This window comes from Haliotis cracherodii, unplaced genomic scaffold (genome assembly GCF_022045235.1).
Source record: "Haliotis cracherodii isolate W230 unplaced genomic scaffold, xgHalCrac1.p SCAF_5, whole genome shotgun sequence".
Classification (NCBI taxonomy): Eukaryota; Metazoa; Mollusca; class Gastropoda; order Lepetellida; family Haliotidae; genus Haliotis; species Haliotis cracherodii.
The window spans coordinates 16,652,624-16,674,409 of NW_027266308.1; the positions used below are offsets into that span (position 1 = coordinate 16,652,624).

General features: G+C 40.3%; 1 protein-coding gene across 3 annotated transcripts in view; it reads right to left on the reverse strand.

Annotated features, from left to right (window-relative positions):
* LOC139444158 (disheveled-associated activator of morphogenesis 1-like) overlaps positions 1–21,786 on the reverse strand; it is a 185,363-nt gene that overhangs the window by 50,773 nt on the left and 112,804 nt on the right. For all 3 annotated transcript variants that reach the window (XM_071225057.1, XM_071225055.1, XM_071225056.1), the window contains exon 4: positions 10,569–10,634. In XM_071225057.1, the coding sequence (XP_071081158.1) occupies positions 10,569–10,634 (66 nt within the window). The remainder of the gene's footprint in view (positions 1–10,568; positions 10,635–21,786) is intronic.

Consider the following 21,786-nt stretch of genomic DNA (forward strand, 5'->3'; position numbering starts at 1 on the left):
GTACTGATTCTAATCCTACTGAGATAATTTCCGGTTAATGGTGATAGATGACATCCGTCCTACACCTAAAAAGCAGAGTAATCAATTACCCTCTGATGCTGCTGGTGTCAGAAACCATCTGTTGTCATCTAAAAGGGAGGATGAAGGTTGGCACGATCTTGCCACAGCATCTGAGGCAAGCTCAGGGTAATCTGATATTTGCATCTTCTGCGTCGATAACTTCCTGGTGGTAAGATGTAGGCTGGGCAGATTTTCGCGGAATATGCTGGTCGTAGCAGATCCTAACGAAGTGGTAACTGTATGGGTTCCTCCATTAGTAGCTTTAATAGTCCGGGGAACCATACTGGGGCTATCAGTATTATTACACAATACATCTCCTACACCTGGTGGATGACTTTGTCTAGAGTAGAAACCATGGTGGGAATGCGTAGCCGAATAGATTCGTCAAACCCTTCGAAAAAGCATCAATCTGGTGAGCTCTTGGGTTTGGTAACTGGACTGACATAAACTGGGAGTTGGTTGTTCTGGCAGGTGGCGAATAGATCTATGTGTGGTATGTCCCATATCTTGGTTATCCAGCTGAAGATCTGTGGATGTAGTGTCCATTCTGTTGCCACTATTCTCCCCCGACGTGAGAGGCCAGTATGTTCAGTTTCCTGGGCATGTCTCGCTTCCATCCGGCAGTTGAAGGAGTCAGCCAAGGCAAACAATCGTGTCGTCTCTGTCATCAGGGAGTTTGACCTGGTTCCACCATACTTCTGAATATATGCCACTACTGTGGTGTTCTCTGTAGCTATGAGAACTGGTGATAGATGAAGTTGTGTTCTCCATTTCAGGATGGCGTAATATATGGCCTTCATTTCCCTGCATTTTTTTCTCAGCTGTGTTCCACGATCCTTCTACTGTGAGTTCGTCCATATGAGTTCCAGAATCTGAAGCGTCTGTGAATAGATGATGTTCTGGCGTCGGAAAAGTCAGAGGGATGACACTCCATTCCAGGATGGCATAATATATGGCCTTCATTTCCCTGCATTTTTTTCTCAGTTGTGTTCCACGATCCTTCTACTGTGAGTTCGTCCATATGAGTTCCAGAATCTGAAGCGTCTGTGAATAGATGATGTTCTGGCGTCGGATAAGTCAGAGGGATGCCACTCATCACATGCTCTCTGTGGTTCCACCAGTGGAGGTCTTGTAGCAAAGTGGGAGGTACCTGAGACTGGAATTCTAGGCCCATTGATGGTATCGAGTTGACCCATGTCTGTAGAGGACGTAGCCACAGCCTTCCTCTGAAGAGATGTCAAGTTGCCTAGCAGAGACATCAACCACCTCGACGACTTGAGATTGATTGGATTATCTTTATAGTCTTGTTGAATGGTGGACATAGATATCTCCTGTCTAGCAGGAATCTTGCTCCAATGTATATAAGGTCTTGGACCAGAGTGATCTCTGACTTGGCTGGGTTGACTAGGAAACCTGGGCAAGTTGGACCAAAAATATCGTGTTCTGATGTAGCTGATTTTTTCCTTGGTCTGCCGCTAAGAAGTCGTCCCGATAACCATGGATTGAAACTAGCTGGATACGGGCAAACTTGATGACTGGTGCTGTAATTCTGGTGAATAGTCAAGTTGCTATCCCGAATGGTAGGACTTGGAATTCGTAGCGTCGGCCATTGACTGTGAAGTGTAGATATTTCTGAGATGATGGGTGTATCAGGACGTGAAGATGTGCATCTGTAAGATCTAGGCTGAAAAAGCCAGTCTCCCTTCTTCAACCGCAAATTCTGTATGGACTCCATCTGGAATTTTGGAGGCGACACCAGATATCTCTTGCTGAGGGTCTTTAGATCTATTATCATCCTCATCTTGGTTGTGTTCTTCTTCGGGACTAAAAAGACTGGGGAGTAAAAATCTTTGGTGTTGGACTCCTTAAGTTCCCCAATGGCTCGCTTCTTTAGTTGTTTCCTGACAGCCAATTCTGCACCTGCTAACTTGGCACCGGTCAGGTGAAACATTCGACCCCCGACGTGTATCTTCCGCCTCAAATGTTTCCTGAAGTGTAGCTTGTAACTGCTAATCACAACGTCTGGAATCCAGTGGTCAGGCATAACTTGCTTCCAATTTTCAGCATATGACAGAAAGCACCCTCCCACTGTGCCCGGAGTCGGTGTTATGTTGAAAGATGGTAGGCGTAAATCACAATCCATAGACGTAACCAGGTCTAAAGGGTCCATAACATCAGATGGGGTTGTAAGGAAGTCAAAATTTTCTTTCCTTTCTACCACTTGATCTTCCACGGTGATTATATCCCAGTTTCTTGTTGTCTGGCTGGCGAAAAGAGTCTTGCGAAGATTGTGGCTTGTCATACCTCCGCCTCGGTTGGACGGAATCTTTTTTCAGATAGGACAAACTTCTTCTTAGGAGGCTGTTTAGACGCAGATGACTTATGGTCCCAGGGTCGCTTGTGAGACTGTGATGACTAATGAGCTCTTGCTGCAAGGTCTATGGTTGAAGTCTGGAAATGCTCGGCTGTATCTTGCTTGACTTCATCTAGCACATTTCTGAGCTTCCCATTAAAAGTTGTGGTCACTGATATCAGTTGCGACGTCACAAACTTCTTGGTCTGGCTAGATACAGCCCTTGACCTAATCTGGGTTAGGAGCTGTTGTCGCTGTAGTCTCAGTAACTGTGAGGAAGTCCAGACTTGGGATGCCAGTAAATCTTTCTGCATCTTGATGACCGAATCAAGGAGGCTGTGAATTAGCCTGACTTAAAGGGTCCTAATAGTCATGCATGTTTCCGGCGCAATTCCTTCATAGGAAATGGTTAAAGAAGCAGCATGATCTGTCTTATTCCGGCGATGAACCAATGTATATATGCCCCAATATCCATGGAGTATCTGGCAACCGATGCTAAATCCTTGAAACGTGATGCTGATAACATAATGTTCATGTCGGGATTGTGCACTAAATTATAGAAGTCCTCATCCAAGTGTTGGAACTCTGGAAGTGTAGCATCGTGCGTCTTGTATAACTTCCATTTCATTGGTGGAAGAGGTAGAAGTTCATCGTGCTTGAAGTCTGTGGATGTTATCCATCGATTGGTCTACGACCTTGCCCGCATAGCTGGGCCAAGGTAACGTCTGATGAATATGCTGAGATGGAGCAGGCACATGACATCCCTCGTATTCCAGCATCTGGTGAATCCTCTGTCACATGTGGCTGAAGTGTAGGCATAAGGTGGTAAAGCTCTTCAATACGTTCAACAAAAGTGTAGACTTCGCTGTAATCTCGTTGGGGTGAATTGTCAATCTCCTCCAAACCCTTTGATTCCGGCTCTGAGTAGCCTTGGGTCCCATTGGACGGTCAAACGGTAAGCCGTGGTTGGTAGGCTGGGTAGCTGTGGGTGGCTGTAGTCCGTGCGGCTGGCTGGAGGGCTTATCAATCAGTTGGATACCGTGCGGCTGAACGGTATTGTTCTCTGGTCTAGAGCTGGCTAGCTAGCTGGCTTGGTGACTGGTCCATGGGTTCGTGACTGGGAGCCACGCCGTGGCCCATGGCCTGGCCGTGGTCCGTGGGCTTGCCGTGCTGCTCAGCTTGTAGCTCTCTGTAGCATGGCCCCCGGCCATGGACGAAGATCTGGTAGTCTGAGCCAGACCTACTGTCTTGATCTTAGCATTCATATCGGACAGCTTAGATTCTGGCAGGTCCTTCATCATCTCCTGCTGTTCTCTCAGTAGTGCATGAGATGATGGGGTTGCTGGAGAGGGAGGCGCTGGGGTCCACTTTCTTCTTTGTCACCTCTCTCCTCTTGGCGTTAGTCACGGCCTCTGATATCTTGGAGAAGATCTCTTCAGATGTGTGGTTACATTGTTCACATCTCTTCTCCAAGGTGCAGGTCTTCCCTCTGCACTTCGTGCAATTTATATGAGGATTTCCAGTGATCATAAATCAACCACACTTCTTACATCCGGGGGTGGTGGGAGATTGCATGGCGACCTCACAAACACCAGCTATACCCCCATGCGTGTAGTCTCTTCCAGCAGCACTATTACTTTAAATATATATTTGTTTATATGTCTGTTATTACAGCAATGTTATTAGAATAATCTTAGGTTAATGCGACCTACTACCAGGTGCTAGATTGTCACTACTACTATAGTAGGTGTTGACTACAGCACACACAGGAAAAAAGTGAGATTGCCACCATTATGATGGCGACAACAAGTTGTGTGTAATTGACAGTGAAGAGGAGGTCAGTTGAAAATCTGAAAATTTTAGTTAGTGTGATTGAAGCCAAAATACCGGATTTATGGCAGATAAGTAATAGATGTAGACAGATGAACATGTACTTCTCTAGATACAAATGTAGCATAAAAATCGGAACCATTTTCATGTTATAATCCAGGATCTAACTTTCCAGAGGCAAGGCTGGACCCCAGGGTGAATCCTATTGCAGTAATGTATAATTCTCTTCATAACAAACAAAATGTATACAATGTATCTGTTTATTAGGTGGGGATAATATCGGTTTGCATGTTATGGTCAAGGATCTAATTTTGGGAGTGATGGACAGATGAACAGAAGGGCCAGTCCTGGTAGCATATGTGTATTTGTCTTGTTATACTAAGCAGTTACATGTATACATGTATATAGTAATAGGGTGGGGATCTCAACTGCTTCTAAGTTTTCACCCTAGAACTTAATCCCTCAGGGTGTGGCAAGACCCCAGGAGTAGTATAGGTAATGATGGTTCTGGACCACTTCCACTGGAGCCGGATTTATATACCAATACCACCACTACAGGGGGAATTTTTTTATGCCAAAATGATTATGCGATTCAACGATAGTCATGAGATTCAGCTAAATTGGCTCTAGCTCACCACCACCTGGAGTCTATGATATAATTTTTTATAGGTAATGATGGTTCTGGCTCACTTCCTCTACAGATGGAATTTTTTGTGCCAAAATGATGTGTACCCCGTCGTCATTCATTACCCAATCTCTCGATAAGTATGTTTTATTAACGCTTATAGTCGGGCACAGAATAATAATATGATCGAAAACATCCCGATAAGGACTTTCTAAAATATCTAGAATAAAATCTGTTTTTCCGCAGCCCGTTTGCCCGCATATGATAGCGCAGTGCGGATCTTTAGGTAAAAGATTATTAATAGATTGCTTGCACGAATCTCCCATTCTGTATATTAAGTTGCGCATCCATAATCACATACAAATATATGTTTAATTTACCAGCTGATTCCTGGAGCTTCGTTATCTGTATGGTGACACCCTCGCTAGCATTTTCTATTCTCCTCCCACTGCCGTGTAATTGGTCATCGTCCGTTGTTCGCATGTCGAGCCATAGCGCGTACTTCGTGGTGAGGTATTCACCCATCGATACACTCCCGAGAGACAGATCTTTTACGACCGCGTTAACTTCCGGAGAACGTTTTATAGATAGTTTATATTTAGATATAGCGAATTATATGCCCTTCAAAGGTGGATCTTATATAGATTTACCCCCGTATTATAGGAAGAAAAAAGCCATAATTAACGTAAAAAATAAATCCGATGACTGTTTAAGAATGATGATAAGATCTGCATTGTTCCCCGTAGACAAGCATCCGGATAGACCTTCTAGCTATCCCCAAAACGATGGACTCAACTTCGATGGTATAGACGAACCTACACCAATATCACAAATTGATAAGGTGGAAAAGCAAATAATTTAGCTATAAATGTTTTCGGACATTCTAAAGGAATTGTTGTACACAGGATAAGCTCCGCTCCGGAACATATTCCCAGAATCAATTCATTTCTGATCGAAAAAGATGGTAAATATCATTATACGTGGATAAAGAGTTTAAACAGGCTATTATACGATCAAACAAAACATGCTAGAAAGAATTATTTCTGCGAAAGATGCCTGCATGGGTACAGCAGACAAGATCTATTAGAAGCGCATAAAGAAGACTGTAGAGGTGTTGGACAGACCGCTATCAGGATCGATATGCCTAAAGAGGGAAAAAAATATATTAAAATTTGAACATTATTGTAATCAAATGCCAGTACCGTACGTAATTTACGCTGACTTCGAAGCGCTTATCAAACCCATAGAAAATACCAACCATAATAATCAAGGTAGTTTTACTTACAAAACTCAAGAACATATTCCTTGTGGGTTTGGATATATAGTTGTAAGGTATGATGGGAAAACAAACCTGCCCGTGATTTACAGAGGTCCCGATGCAGCGGGAAAGTTCCTAGAATATTTACAAAATGAAGAGAGAATAATCAGGGAAAAATTATCGTGTAAGAAACCCCATGCGTATGACGATGGATGATTGGAGGGCCCACAAGAAGTCAACGAGTTGTCACGTTTGTAATAAACCCCTGGATGGGGATTCCGTAAGAGATCATTGTCACGTCACGGGTAATTATCGGGGAGCCGCTCATAACGAGTGTAACTTGAAACTAAAAATGAATGCTCAAACAATACCCATCCCCGTTGTGTTTCACAACCTTAGGGGATACGATTCACATCTCATTATGCAAGCTATCTCATTCCCAACAATATGGAAAAATACATATCGTTCTCGTTGACTAAACCTATACATTATAGGGACAAGAATAGGAAATCTAGAATAAAGCAAAGTAATGGGCTTAGATTCATAGACTCCGTACAGTTTCTGTTATCTTCCCTGGACAATTTAGCTAATGCGAACAATCCCGATGACTTCGCGATAACAAATAAATATACCGATAAGATAACTCGTCATTTGTTGTTGAGAAAAGGTGTATATCCTTACGAATATATGGATGATTGGTCTAGATTCGAAGAAACTGAATTACCACCCCTCGAATCATTCTATAGTAACTTAACGGAATCTAGAATAACAGATGCCGATTATGAACACGCTCTGACGGTCTGGGATAAATTAGGTTGTAAGAATTTAGGCGATTATCACGATCTGTACTTAAAAAACGATGTACTGTTACTCGCCGATATATTCGAGATATTTAGAAAGACGTGTTTAAAACAATACGGTTTGGACCCGGCATGGTACTATTCCAGTCCCGGACTATCGTGGGATGCATTGTTGAAGAAGACCGGTGTAGAACTAAAACTACTCACAGATTACGATATGCACTTGTTTATTGAGAAAGGATTAAGAGGTGGTATATCGATGGTGGCGAAAAGGTATTCTAAGAATAATAATAAATTAGTGGAAGGATACGATCCGAGTAAACCCGACACGCACATATTATATCTCGACGCTAACAATTTGTACGGATGGGCTATGAGTCAACCTTTACCCACGGGTGGTTTTGAGTGGGTCAATGATATCAATGTGAATGATATCCATAATATCCATAATAATGATGAGAATAAAGGGTACATACTAGAAGTTGACTTGGAATATCCGAGTTCCTTACATAAAGACCATAACAGTTATCCGCTAGCTCCTGAAAGATTAATGGTTAATAAAGACTGGATGTTGGAATATCAACGTTCATTGATGGGTAATAGTAGGTTAGCTAACGTAGAAAAACTCGTACCAAATTTGATGTATAAGACAAAATATATAGTTCACTACAGAAATCTCCAGTTGTATCTATCGTTAGGTATGAAACTAAAGAAAATACACAGAGTTCTAAAGTTTGATCAAAGCCCTTGGATGGAGCCCTATATAAGGCTGAACACAGATTTAAGAAAGATAGCCACCAGCGATTTCGAAAAGAATCTGTATAAGCTCATGAATAACTCGGTATTCGGTAAAACTATGGAGAATCTAAGGAAGCGTGTTGATGTTAAATTAGTCAGATCTAATGAGGAAGAAAGACTCAGGAAACTTATAGCCAGTCCGGCTTTTAACAGAAGCAAGATATTCGATAACGACTTAGCCGCGTTGCATATGCAGAAAAGAAATATAAAATTCAACAGACCGGTGTACGTCGGTATGAGTATTCTCGACTTGTCAAAACACTTAATGTATGACTTTTATTACAACGAACTTAAGAAGCAATACGGCGATAGATGCGAGGTGTTATATACCGACACAGATTCTTTGTTGATGGAAATACAAACCGAGGATGTGTATAAAGAAATGACAGAAAAATAGATATGTACGACACGAGCGATTACCCTAAAGATAATCCACTGCACAGCGTAGTAAATAAAAAGGTGTTAGGTAAGATGAAGGATGAATGTGCTGGGACTCCTATAGCGGAGTATGTGGGATTAAGACCTAAGATGTATTCTATAAAGAAGTCCGATAATGGGGAGATAAGAAAAGCTAAGGGTGTTCAGAAGTATGTTGTAAAAAAGCACATCAAACACGAACAGTATAAAGAATCATTATTCAACGGTAGAACGTTCAAACACGAGATGAACTCTTTAAGAAATTACGATCATAGGATATATGGATTGAGAATGAACAAGACATCATTATCCCCCTTAGATACAAAGAGATGGATTGATAATGATGGTGTAACTACCTATGCTTATGGTTATGGTGGTAATACCGTACCGTCGGGAACTATGAACAACTCTTCTCGTACAAATGCCCTACCCGGTCAATCTTGAAGATAATAAAGAATAGGCTCTCCTTCTTTCGTAACGAATCGACTAATGTTATACGTCTTAAGGGACCATATGGGATCGGTTGCGCGACGTAGGCCTCCTTCGAGTTCACCTACCTGGTATAAATATCTTACCCTTACTCTATCCGGAAGTTTTCGTTCTTTGCCTCTCCTCGGTGCTGAAGATTCGGAAGTCACGGATTTCATTTTAATAGCATCGGATGGTTTCTTCCCTATTAATCTCGTTACTTCATTATTCAGCGCTGATACAACGGCTGATAACCGTGTCACCCATTCGGTTGATCTCAATCGCTCGGATTTCATTTCGATCCCATACTGATAGCCAAACAAACGTTCCGCTAGAGTCCGGTTAAATCTTTCAACGATAGCTTGACTGCGGTGGGCCTCTCTTTCACCACGGACGATTTTGACATCGTGCTTTGTTAAAAGTTTAGTTATCAATCCCATTAACGCGACCGGGATCTACTTGAAATAGCTTAGGCCATTTTAGTGGTCCGCGTTTATATATGCGACTCAGTGCATTAGCTACTTCTGTTGAATCTTTCGATGTTAATGGCTCAGCCTCTTTGTATCGACTAGCCACATCCACAACTGTTAAAGCATATTTATACGTTTTGCGTTTTACCTTATCGTGGGAAAGAAACAAGAGGTCAGCCTGATGAACTTCATTCGTTGTAAAAATATCAAACTTCTTCCTTGGTATATAACGCAGTGCCGGTAAATATATTTGCCACAACGCTTGTTTCTTTAACCAATCCTTGGCCACATCTTTAGATACCTTAGCCGCGGTGGCTAATTTTTTTATTGCTCCTATACCTTTCCAATATCCTCGTGGGCTATAGTAAATTTTATTCATTATTAATTAATATTGATGTTTCGTTTAATACAAATCTGGCTCCAGTGGAAGTGGTCCAGAACCCCCATTACTTATAAAAAATTATATCATTGGCTCCAGGGTGGTGGTGAGCTAGAGCCAATTTAGCTGAATCTCATGACTATCGTTGAATTGCATAATCATTTTGGCATAAAAAATTCCCCCTGTAGTGGTGGTATAGGTATATAAATCCGGCTCCAGTGGAAGTGGTCCAGAACCATCATTACCTATACTACTCCAGGCTCAATTCTAATATCATGATTGTGTTTGTCTCTTTATGCCCAGCAATTGCATATATGGTTATGGGGTGGGGATCTCAACTGTTTCAAAGTTATGATCCTGGGGTTAAGTCTCCAGGGGTGGAGCAAGTCCCCTAGGCCATCCTGGTAGCATATGTGCGTTCCTCTCATTATACTCAGCAATTGTACTTATGGTTATACGGTAAGGATCTTAACTGTGTCCAACTTAGCCCCTCAGCCCCTTGGGGGGGTCAGTCCCACCATTTGTACAATTTTGAATCCTCACTACTGGAGAATGCTTCCAACCAAATATGGTCGATATCTATCTCTTAGTTCCAGAGAAGAAGTCGTTTAAAGCAATATAGCCAAATTACCCCTATTTCACCATCCCCCTCAGCGCTACCATTTGTACAATTTCTAATCCCCATCACCTAGGGATGCTTCTAGTCAAATTTTGTTAATTTCCAATTAGTGGTTTGGAAGAAGAAGTCGTTTTGAAAAATTGTTGACATACGGACGATGGACGGATGGACAACAGACGCCACGGTATGGCATAAGCGCATCTTGGTCCTTTGGACCCGGTGAGCTAAAAAAGCAGGAAAACAGCTGAAAATGACATAGCTCATGGAGCTCAACCCCACAAATAAATTCTTTGAAGGCAAAAGCGGTGCATACAAACCATAACCAAGGTGATCTGGGATTCAAACCAGTAAACCCAGTAAAACTGTAAACCCAGTAGCATCTCTTAGAGCACTGGACCACCTCAGTCCCCCAAGAAACAGAAGGCAATTACACATCAACAAGTTACCAAATTGCTGTGGTTTAAAGTTGCATCACAAGAAGTTATACTCACTGGTGACATTGTGCTGATTCGTTCTATGTAGTAATCTGGCCACGTTTGTGATGACGCATCTTCATCCTGAAACAGAAGCAAATTGTTTACAAACCAGACAGAAGCAAATGGTTAACAAACCAGACAGAAGCAAATGGTTAACAAACCAGACGGAAGCAAATGGTTAACAAACCAGACAGAAGCAAATGGTTAACAAACCAGACAGAAGCAAATTGTTTACAAACCAGATAGAAGCAAATGGTTAACCAGAAAGACACAAATGGTTAATAAACCAGACAGAAGAAAATGGTTAACAAACCAGATAGAAGCAAAAGGTTCAGATGATTTTGAAATAACAATGACACCTAACGAGCAGGACAGGTTGCATAATGCTTATCTGAAAGTTACAGAGTGGGGAACAGGTTGACACAAACAGTTCTAATCAGGTTCACACAGTTAATTCTGCAGATTTGCTTTGTAAGGAAAACAGTGCCTTTCAGGTGTTTGACAGAGAAATTCTAAATCAAATTTAATAAAAACAAGCATGAAATACTCACATCCCCCGCCAGTATGACATGTCGGGTTGTGTGCAATGTAAATAGCCTGATTGCAGCACTAAAAAAAGTTTACCGCCATTTTCAGTCTAAATCAAAGTCGCTGCCATGGAAACTCAAAAAACTTTTTTTTGAAAAATCCCAAACTATCAAAAGGCACCGGTCCACCACTAGATCTATCTATGTGCCAAGTTTGGTGAAGAAATATGGTACGGTTTTCAAGATCTGCTCCGGAAACGAGGACTACCGCCATTTTCAGTCTAAATCAAAGTCGTTGCCATGGAAACTCGAAAATCTTTTTTTGAAAAATCCCAAACTATCAAAAGGCACCAGTTCACCACTAGATCTATCTATGTACCAAGTTTGGTGAAGAAATATAGTATGGTTTTCAAGATCTGCCCCGGAAACGAGGACTACCGCCATTTTCAGTCTAAATCAAAGTCACTGCCATGGAAAGTCAAAAAATAATTTTTTGAAAAATTCCAAACTATAAAAAAGCACCAGTTCCCCGCTAGATCTATCTATGTGCCAAGTTTGGTGAAGAAATATGGTACGGTTTTCAAGATCAGCTCTGGAAACGAGGACTACCGCCATTTTCAGTCTAAATCAAAGTCGTTGCCATGGAAACTCGAAAAATAATTTTTTGAAAAATCCCAAACTATCAAAAGGCACCAGTTCACCACTAGATCTATCTATGTGCCAAGTTTGGTGAAGAAATATGGTACGGTTTTCAAGATCTGCTCCGGAAACGAGGACTACCGCCATTTTCAGTCTAAATCAAAGTCGTTGCCATGGAAACTCAAAAAATAATTTTTTGAAAAATTCCAAACTATCAAAAGCCACCAGTTCACCACTAGACCTATCTATGTGCCAAGTTTGGTGAAGAAATATGGTACGGTTTTCAAGATCTGCTCCGGAAATGAAATGTGACGGACGGACGGACGGACGGAAGGATGGGAGGACTTCCTTTCTCGTGTGTAATTTCGTTCTAAAAATAGAAACGAGATCTACATGTAATGACACGTCATTCCATGGAATTTCCCAGTCTTTTTGGCGCGAAAATCGCGGATATGTCACCTGTTTTCACGACACAGTATAATAGTCTATCAGGATAATCAACAACTGTGAGAAACTGCCAGAAAGGAATAGCCCCTATAAACAACTGGACAAGCTGTAGTACTAGTAGGTAAGTTTCCAACAATGATTTCTGGTAGAGCTCTTCGAGTAACCAGTGGTCTGACATCACCAGTTTTCAATTTTCAGAGTAAATGAGGGGACATCCACCTACTGAGTAAGTGCTATGATAGAAAATTGGGTAGTCTGAAATCTAGGTCATAGATAAAGCCTGGTTGACAGGATTCTGTTGAAGAAGTTGAACTAGGGCGTAGTCAATACCCGTGTGCACCTGTACCTTTAGAGGCAGGCTTCCCCAAACCTCTCTGCCTCTCCTGGAAAATGGTATCTTCTCTGTTGTCATTAGAGAACTGGTGAGGAGGCCTTCCACGAAGGTGCCTGAAATGAATCCAGTCCAGACAAAATGGACCTTCTCCTCAGAGGATCCCTACGATCTCTAGGTCTCTCGTATGGACAGACAGACAGACAGATGGTGGATGCTTGAAATCTTTCTTTGGTCTATTGACTAACCTCATACAATGCTGATCTGAGCTTGCTGTTCAAAAACTGACAGGTCTGAATTGACAGGCTGAGAAACCACAGACTTCTTCAACAGTTCCCAAATACTGTTACACACATGTGAAATATGATGGTGTCTGTGAGAGAGAACCGGTTGTGATTAACATCCAAACTTGCTCTGAAAGAAGGTCCTCGTGCATTTTAAAATGCCTTAATCAAACTTAAATCAAGTTTCAAGCCCAAATTGGTGTCTGCTGGTAGATCTGCATACTCTTCGTGAAAACACATATGTTCATTATGTGTCTGTTAACAAATTCCATGTCTTAGGATTCTTAACCAGCTATGGAAATCCTTGTCAATAATAGGCAGTTGAGCAAAGGGAGAATCGTGAGTCTCATATATTATTGTTGATGTTAGGATATGGTTCTGTATCATCCAGAATCTTGATAGCATATTGTAAATCTTACCAGAAAAGGACGGCTTGGGAAAGGTTTTAAATTTCTCTGATTGAAGCATGTGAGTTGTAGGCTTTGTATTATCCAAGCGTAGAATTCCCAGTATGGGATGATACTACTCTTCAATTTCTAGGTTTGTTATCCCCTTCTTCAGAAACTGAAGATCAATCCCCTGAATTGTAATTCAACACCCTAGGAGAGATATGTGTGCAATGACCATTGTGGTCACAGACAGAACTATCCACCAACAAGGGGACATTACAGCAGTGTCTGAAACTCCGGAAAACGGTCATATGAGCCGGACATGTCTGATTGGGAATCTCAAATGTCCGGCTTAAAATATTGCTTACCAGACATTTAAATTTTTCTGTCCGGACATTTTGAAAAACAAACACTACTACCTTCGGAGTCCAAATAATTGATGAGCGTTATCGTATCCCTTCAGCGAATTCAGGTGAATAAACAGGTATAACAAACTTGGTCAATAAAAGTATGAAATTTGATATAAAACATCACTAGACATGATAATTTACCATTTAAAATGTATTTCCTGCTCTCCAAGGCATTGTTTTATATGCAGACATTAAGAATACTGTGTGTGTTTTCTCGTAAACAAAGCCGGAAATAGCAATCAGCTGTGCACACATTTCCTCCCAATCTACCGGTAATTCAGTTAGAATGTACCCAATGATACAACTTCAAAGAATTTTGATGCAATGGTCAGAAGAAATTGTATCTGAAATTATTATTTTATCAGGAATAATATATTCCAATATCGTGTTATTTTAGTTGCACCTTCCACCATATATACTTAAAATTATAAGAACCATAAGCATTGCACTTTGGTACAGAAGGTATGCAGGATATTTTTTGAAGTATGGAACGATTTTGACCAGTCACCGTAGGGACTTCCCATGCTAGATGTATTTCGATTGCAAAAACGTTATGTTGACATTTAATAGTCCAACTGCCTCAAATATGTCTTTTAGCGAGTCATGGTACGGCATTTATGATATTTATATCAATTCTCTTGCAACTAAAGTTTGTTTCAAGGCATCAATAGCCGTAATCTGACTGTGGTTGCTGTAAATAACGGTGAGTTGTGCGATCTACCGATCACTTCGCATTCGATTTCGCCAAAATTATTGTAAACATTTTAATATTTATGGAATGAAATTTTGAATATAATTAATCAAATATGTTGCAAACATTAGTCCAGATAAACACTGAACAATTTTTTTATTACCAGATATTGTAATAATAGGATTAAATTGCGTACTTCAGTTCAGATTTGTTGACTGGTTTTTCCGGTGTTATGTGATCGCGGTGATCGCGGTGATCAGCTGATAATGTTTTCTGAGATGCAGGAAAACATTGTGTCATTAGAAAACTTGAGTTTATTAAAAATGTTGGGAGCCATGCTTTACGTAACAACTTGTAATGTGTGTGAAAAGTCGTACTAAAATATGCTATTTGAAGGGGGCGTGGCATAAATGCTAATGTCCGATTAAGATTTTATATTTTCCGGACCCCTGGCCAGCACACTTGAAAAAACTAAGGCCCAGTCGAAAAGCTGTTGGTCTAAACATTTTATCTGAAGCAGTTAGACACACAGTGATCCCTCGCAACAACACATCCTTGGGGGTCCAAATAATTGATGAGCATTATAGATGATCAGCAGTTAAGTCGATCTAGAGTCGTGGGGGGTAGATGACCAACACAACAGTACATGCTTGCTCTGTCTACCCTTCAGTGATTTCAGGTGAACGAACAGGTATAACAAATTGAGATAAAATATCAGGAGACATGATGATTTACCATTTAAATTGTATTTCTTGTTCTGCTGGGCATTGTTTTATACACAGAGATAAAAAATTACCATCTGTATTGTCTAAGCCGGAAGTATTGATCAGCTGTACACATGTTTATCTGAATCTACCGGTGATTCGGTTTAAAAGTACCCAATGATATAATTTTAAAGAATTTTGTTAAATGATTGGAAGAATTGTATCTAAAACTTTTATTTTATCAGGAGTAATACATTCCAATATCGTTTTATTTTAGTTGCAGCATTACTATACCGTAAACTATGTTTATAACGACTATGCTTATAACTAACTGACAGATATAACAAACTGTTCGTTTGGCCCGGCAACTGCTGTTTATTTTATCATATAATACTTATACCTCAATAACGGATATAGCGAACTCACCTTGTAGTCCTGTGTGTACTCTGTCAACGATAATGTTTAAGTGTATAACAAATGGTTAATCCCTGAGCTGAGCTCCTCGCATCTCACCAATCTGCATGTCAAAACATCCGCGGGCAAGTGTGGCTGTTCAAAGCAGCAATAAACAATTGAAGGCAATTGATCTACACTTAAGTACAAACACTGTGTCCTCAAATAACACCCTCAATTAACAAACAACGGATATAATCAATTAAAATAAGTGGTCCCCTTGAGTTTGTTATAACCTTAGTTTACTGTATATATATTAAAATTAATTATAACCCTAAAAGGACTAACTAACAGTAACTTAGATGTAATTTTGACAATTTTTAGAAATATGTTTGTTGATTTTGTATATTACTTTATTAAGTTTCAATTTGCTTGAAATGTCTTTATTCTGCTTTATTCTGAAGTTTAAATCCTTTCTTAAATGATAAATTGAAAAGAAATGAATATTTTCTGACTTTTCTGATAGATTTAATAAATGAATGATATGACAGGTAGATTTATGAAACTGTATATTATTTGGACGTGGCTATGGTGTGGGCGATACACAGTGCTGATGTTTTGAAAGAGTCAACGGACAGATTACTTTTTATGTTCTGCCCTATTTCACCAAGCAATATCAGTGTTGTGATTCATTTACCATGTTTACAGATTAAAATAAACTGCAGGCTGTAAGGGCCGGCTCAAATGTAAAACTATCATTGTGAGAACAAGTCATCCTCGGGTCTACGGGCAGATCTGTTTTGAACACTGCAGAGAACTATCCACTAACCAGGAGACATCAGAGACAGAACTATCCTGTGACAAGGGGATATCAGAGACAGAACTATCCACTAACCAGGAGACAACAGAGACATAAATATCAACTAACAGTAGGACATCAGAGACAGAACTATCCACTAACCAGGGGACATCAGAGACAGAGCTATCCACTAACCAGGGGACATCAGAGACAGAACTATCCACTAACCAGGAGACATCAGAGACAGAACTATCCTGTGACAAGGGGACATCAGAGACATAAATATCAACTAACAGTAGGACATCAGAGACAGAACTATCCACTAACCAGGAGACATCAGAGACAGAACTATCCACTAACCAGGGGACATCAGAGAAAGAACTATCCACTAACCAAGAGACATCAGAGACAGAGCTATCCACTAACCAGGGGACATCAGAGAAAGAACTATCCACTAACCAAGAGACATCAGAGACAGAGCTATCCACTAACCAGGGGACATCAGAGACAGAACTATCCCCTAACCAGGGGACATCAGAGACAGAGCTATCCAATAACCAGGGGACATCAGAGCCAGAGCTATCCAATAACCAGGGGACATCAGAGACAGAACTATCCACTAACCAGGAGACATCAGAGACAGAACTATCCTGTGACAAGGGGACATCAGAGACAGAACTATCCACTAACCAGGACACATCAGAGACAAAACTATCCATTAACCAGGAGACATCAGACACAGAATTATCCACTAACCAGGGGACATCAGAGACAGAACTATCAACTAACCAGGAGACATCAGAGACAGAGCTATCCTGTGACAAGGGACCTCAGAGACATAAATATCAACTAACAGTGGGACATCAGAGACAGAACTATCCACTAACCAGGAGACATCAGAGCCAGAGCTATCCACTAACCAGGGCACATCAGAAACAGAACTATCCACTAGCCAGGGGACATCAGAGACAGAACTATCCACTAGCCAGGGGACATCAGAGACAGAACTATCCTGTGACAAGGGGACATCAGAGACAGAGCTATCCACTAACCAGGGCACATCAGAGACAGAACTATCCTGTGACAAGGGGACATCAGAGACAGAACTATCCACTAACCAGGGGACATCAGAGACAGAACTATCCACTAACCAGGGGACATCAGAGACAGAACTATCCACTAACCAGGAGTCATCAGAGACAGAACTATCCTGTGACAAGGAGACATCAGAGACATAAATATCAACTAACAGTGGGACATCAGAGACAGAACTTTCCACTAACCAGCGGAGATCAGAGACAGAACTAGAGAGTAGGGACATTGACTTTGTGGATCCCATCCTGTTGATTGTCCACACAACCCCCACGTTGTCGGACTGGATCATGAGGGAGGTGGAATGGAGGAGGTTCAACCAATGCGAAATCACGAGAATGGTGGCCTTGAACTCAAGATTGTTGTAAAGGCAATGTTCTAAATTGGACCACCGCCCTTCTACTTGCTGATCTTGAAAATGTGCTCCCCAACTGACGGTTGAAGTGTCGACGAACAGATGGAGGGACTCGAGGAATGGCATCAAGTAGACCCTGTTGTAAACCTTCGACCTGACCAGCCACCATTGAAGATAGAGAGATCAGCGTGTGGCAATCATTGATCCTGATAGAGGGCGCGAGAAAACATTGAAAAGGTTGCAAATGTAGTCAACCCCATACTATGTTAGGAGCCCCAGGAGTTGTTGCCATTGGCGCAGTTGAAGTGGCTGTTTGAGTCACCCACTGTTCATGGAGAACGAACATCAGACCTTGCTGAGTGTCGAACAGGGCTCCTTTGAATTGGAGACATTGGGTGGGAATGATCCTGTTCCCATTAGTTGCCTCTTACGATAAGCGAAAATGTGGCGGGGTTTTGAGGTACGTAGCGTTGAAAGTCTTCATGTTATAAATGAGCTGTAGTTTTAAGTTGTCCGTTTTAGGGACAAGAAAGATGGGGGAATAAAACCTGGGGGTCGTGGGAAGTGCGCCGAGACATTTGATAGTGGTTTTTGCTTGTAACGTACCTATCAATGCTTAACCCTTTCGCCCTGACTGCCTGATTTATCGGGCAGCATAAACCATGTCCCAGTACACGGCTGCCCGAAAAATCGCTCTTTCTACTTCCTTTATCGTGTGTAATCTCGTTCTAAAAATAGAAACGAGATCTACACGTAATGACACGTCATTATTGGCGCGAAAATTGCGGATATGTCACCTGTTTTCTTGCTTGAATCGTAAATCTAGAGTTATTGCGGCCAACTACGATTCGGATAGCGATCAGATGACTAACAACAACTCTATCGGGAATAATAATGTGTTTAATTTGAATAATTTACGCGAAGGGCAGAGGGAATTTTGCGAAGATTTTGGTGAAGATTTTGACGGTTTCGACGAGGTGTCCCCCCGCCAACTTTCAAGAATGGGAGTGGCAGAGGGACCACAACGGTGGAGACATGAGGGATTTTGAAGAGGCGACCGGACTCAAGAATATATATTGACACGGTGAGTGAAGAGTCGTGCTATTGATTTTTTCCAACTGTTTTACAATGATTCTGTGTTTGAACAGATTATCAGTGCGACGAATGAGAATGCAGCCTACACGTGAACGAGCGATCACAACAACAAAGGTGAGTGGCATGACGTATCTCTTTCTTTTTTTTAAAATTTATTTTTCTGATCGCAATCCAAATTGTAGTTTGCCGGTTTGTCGTATGTCCTTGTATTTCGCTCAATTTGAATAAAATTTATTTCCATATTCATGTTCATTTTCTTGTTTTTTACATCTTAATTTAAATTTTAGTAACTGTAATAATTATTTATTTATTAATTGATTTAATAAAGTACTGATTTAATTTATTAATGCAATTGTAAATAGCAGTGTATTGTAAATATGTTATCACAACTTGTATATTTGCAGAACTTGAATTTACGATCTTTCTGTCCTTTTACAATCTTTCCCTCCTTTCAGATCAATCTGTGATATCTTCTCTGTGATGTCATTCTTATAGTAGCTGTGGTTCAATGTTCAGGTAATGTGGTAAATTACTATTTAATTACTTAAATACTTAATTTTTGTTTCAAATCCTGAAAAAGAACAAAATAAATCTGATATTTGTGTTTTTACCTGTGTTAACGAGTTTACCTGCGTTAACAAGTTTACCTGTGTTAACAAGTTTACCAAAGAGGCTGTAAGTGTATCATAAGTAATATGTGACATCAGTATAGAAAACAAAGTCAGTACCAAGAGTTGTAAACTTGTTTATTTGTTTACAGATGTGCATGAAGAGAATTTACCTGTAACACCTGGGATTACCTGTGCCGTCCAAGATGACAATACCACCGTGTTATGTTTACCTTGTATCTGTGATTTATTTTTGTGATTTTTAATACAATTTGAGCCAAAATTCATTGTCTGTTTTCATTTTTTCAGTGTTTTCAAGTTTTATTTCACTTGTAAACACCTGTAAATAGAAAATAACAAAGTCTAGAGACAAAAACAACAAAGAATATTACAGTATACATAATCATCTTTACAATGGTATATGATAAATGTATAACAAAAGCAAGTTTCTGGTAGAAAAAGTGCATAAAAAATGATAGTGTGATTTTCCATTAACCCTTTCGCCCCGACTGCCCGATTTATCGGGCAGCATAAACCGTGTCCCAGTACCCGACTGCCCGAAAAATCGGGCGGCTACTGTCCAAGGCCCACACACGGCTGCCCGATAAATCGGGCGGCGCGACCGTGTTTACAAAATCGCTCTTTCTACTTCCTTTCTCGTGTGTAATTTCATTCTAAATATGGAAACAAGATCTACACGTGATTGACACGTCATTCGATGGAATTTCCCAGTCTTTTTGGCGCGAAAATCGCGGATGTCACCTGTTTTCGCGACAGGTATTTTTCTCGCTTGAATTGTAAATCTAGCGTAATGGCAGCCAACTACGATTCGGATAGCGATCAGATGACTAACAACGACTCTATCGGGAATAATAATGTGTTTGATTTGAATAATTTACGTGAAGGGGAGAGGGAATTTCGTGAAGATTTTGACGGTTTCGACGAGGTGTCCCCCCCCCGCCAACTTTCAAGAATGGGAGTGGCAGAGGGACCACAACGGTGGAGACATGAGGGATTTTGAAGAGGCGACCGGACTCAAGAATAGATATTGACAAGGTGAGTGAAGTATCGTGCTATTGATTTTTTCCAACTGTTTTACAATCATTCTGTGTTTGAACAGATTATCAGTGTGACGAATGAGAATGCAGCCTACAGGTGAACGAGCTATCACAACAACAACAAAGGTGAGTGGCATGACGTATCTCTTTCTTTTTTTTTAAATTTAAGTTTCTGATCGCAATCCGAATTGTAGTTTGCCGGTTTGTCGTATGTCCTTATATTTCGCTCAATTTGAATAAAATGTATTTCCATATTCATGTTCATTTTCTTGTTTTTTACATCTTAATTTGAATTTTAGTAACTGTAATGATTATTTATTTATTAATTGATGTAATAAAGTTCTGATTTAATTTATTAATGCAATTGTAAATAACAGTGTATTGTAAATATGTTATCACAACTTGTATATTTGCAGAACTTGAATTTACGATCTTTCCGTCCTTTTACAATCTTTCCCTCCTTTCAGATCAATCTGTGATATCTTCTCTGTGATGTCATTCTTATAGTAGCTGTGGTTCAATGTTCAGGTAATGTGATACATTACTATTTAAAAACTTAAAAACTTAATTTTTGTTTCAAATCCTGAAAAAGAACAAAATAAATCAAATATTTGTGTTTTTACCTGTGTTAACGAGTTTACCTGCGTTAACAAGTTTACCTGTGTTAACAAGTTTACCAAAGAGGCTGTAAGTGTATCATAAGTAATATGTGACATTAGTATAGAAAACAAAGTCAGTACCAAGAGTTGTAAACTTGTTTATTTGTTTACAGATGTGCATGAAGAGAATTTACCTGTAACACCTGGGATTACCTGTGCCGTCCAAGATGACAAGACCACTGTGTTATGTTTACCTTGTATCTGTGATTTATTTTTGTGATTTTTTAATACAATTTGAGCCAAAATTCATTGTCTGTTTTCATTTTTTCAGTGTTTTCAAGTTTTATTTCACTTGTAAACACCTGTAATTAGAAAATAACAAAGGTTAGAGACAATAACAACAAAGAATATTAAAGTATACTTAATCCTCTTTACAATGGCATATGATAAATGTATATTAAAAGCAAGTTTCTGGTAGAAAAAGTGCATCAAAAATGATAGTGTGATTTTCCAATAATACTGCCAGGGAGGCCAGTGTACAGGCCTTGTCAGTGTCAGGGACTGCAGGCCGGGTTTCAAGGGACATAACTCTGGGGCAGCCAGTGATGAAAGAGTTAATACTGCCAGGGAGGCCAGTGTACAGGCCTTGTCAGTGTCAGGGACTGCAGTGTTTCAAGGGACATAACTCTGGGGCAGCCAGGGATGAAAGAATTAATAAACCACACATCCTTTTTGTTCTGGGACAAAATATGATTCCATAAATAAACAAAATGGTTTCATGTTTTATGATCAAAAGGTCAGTTAGGAATTAC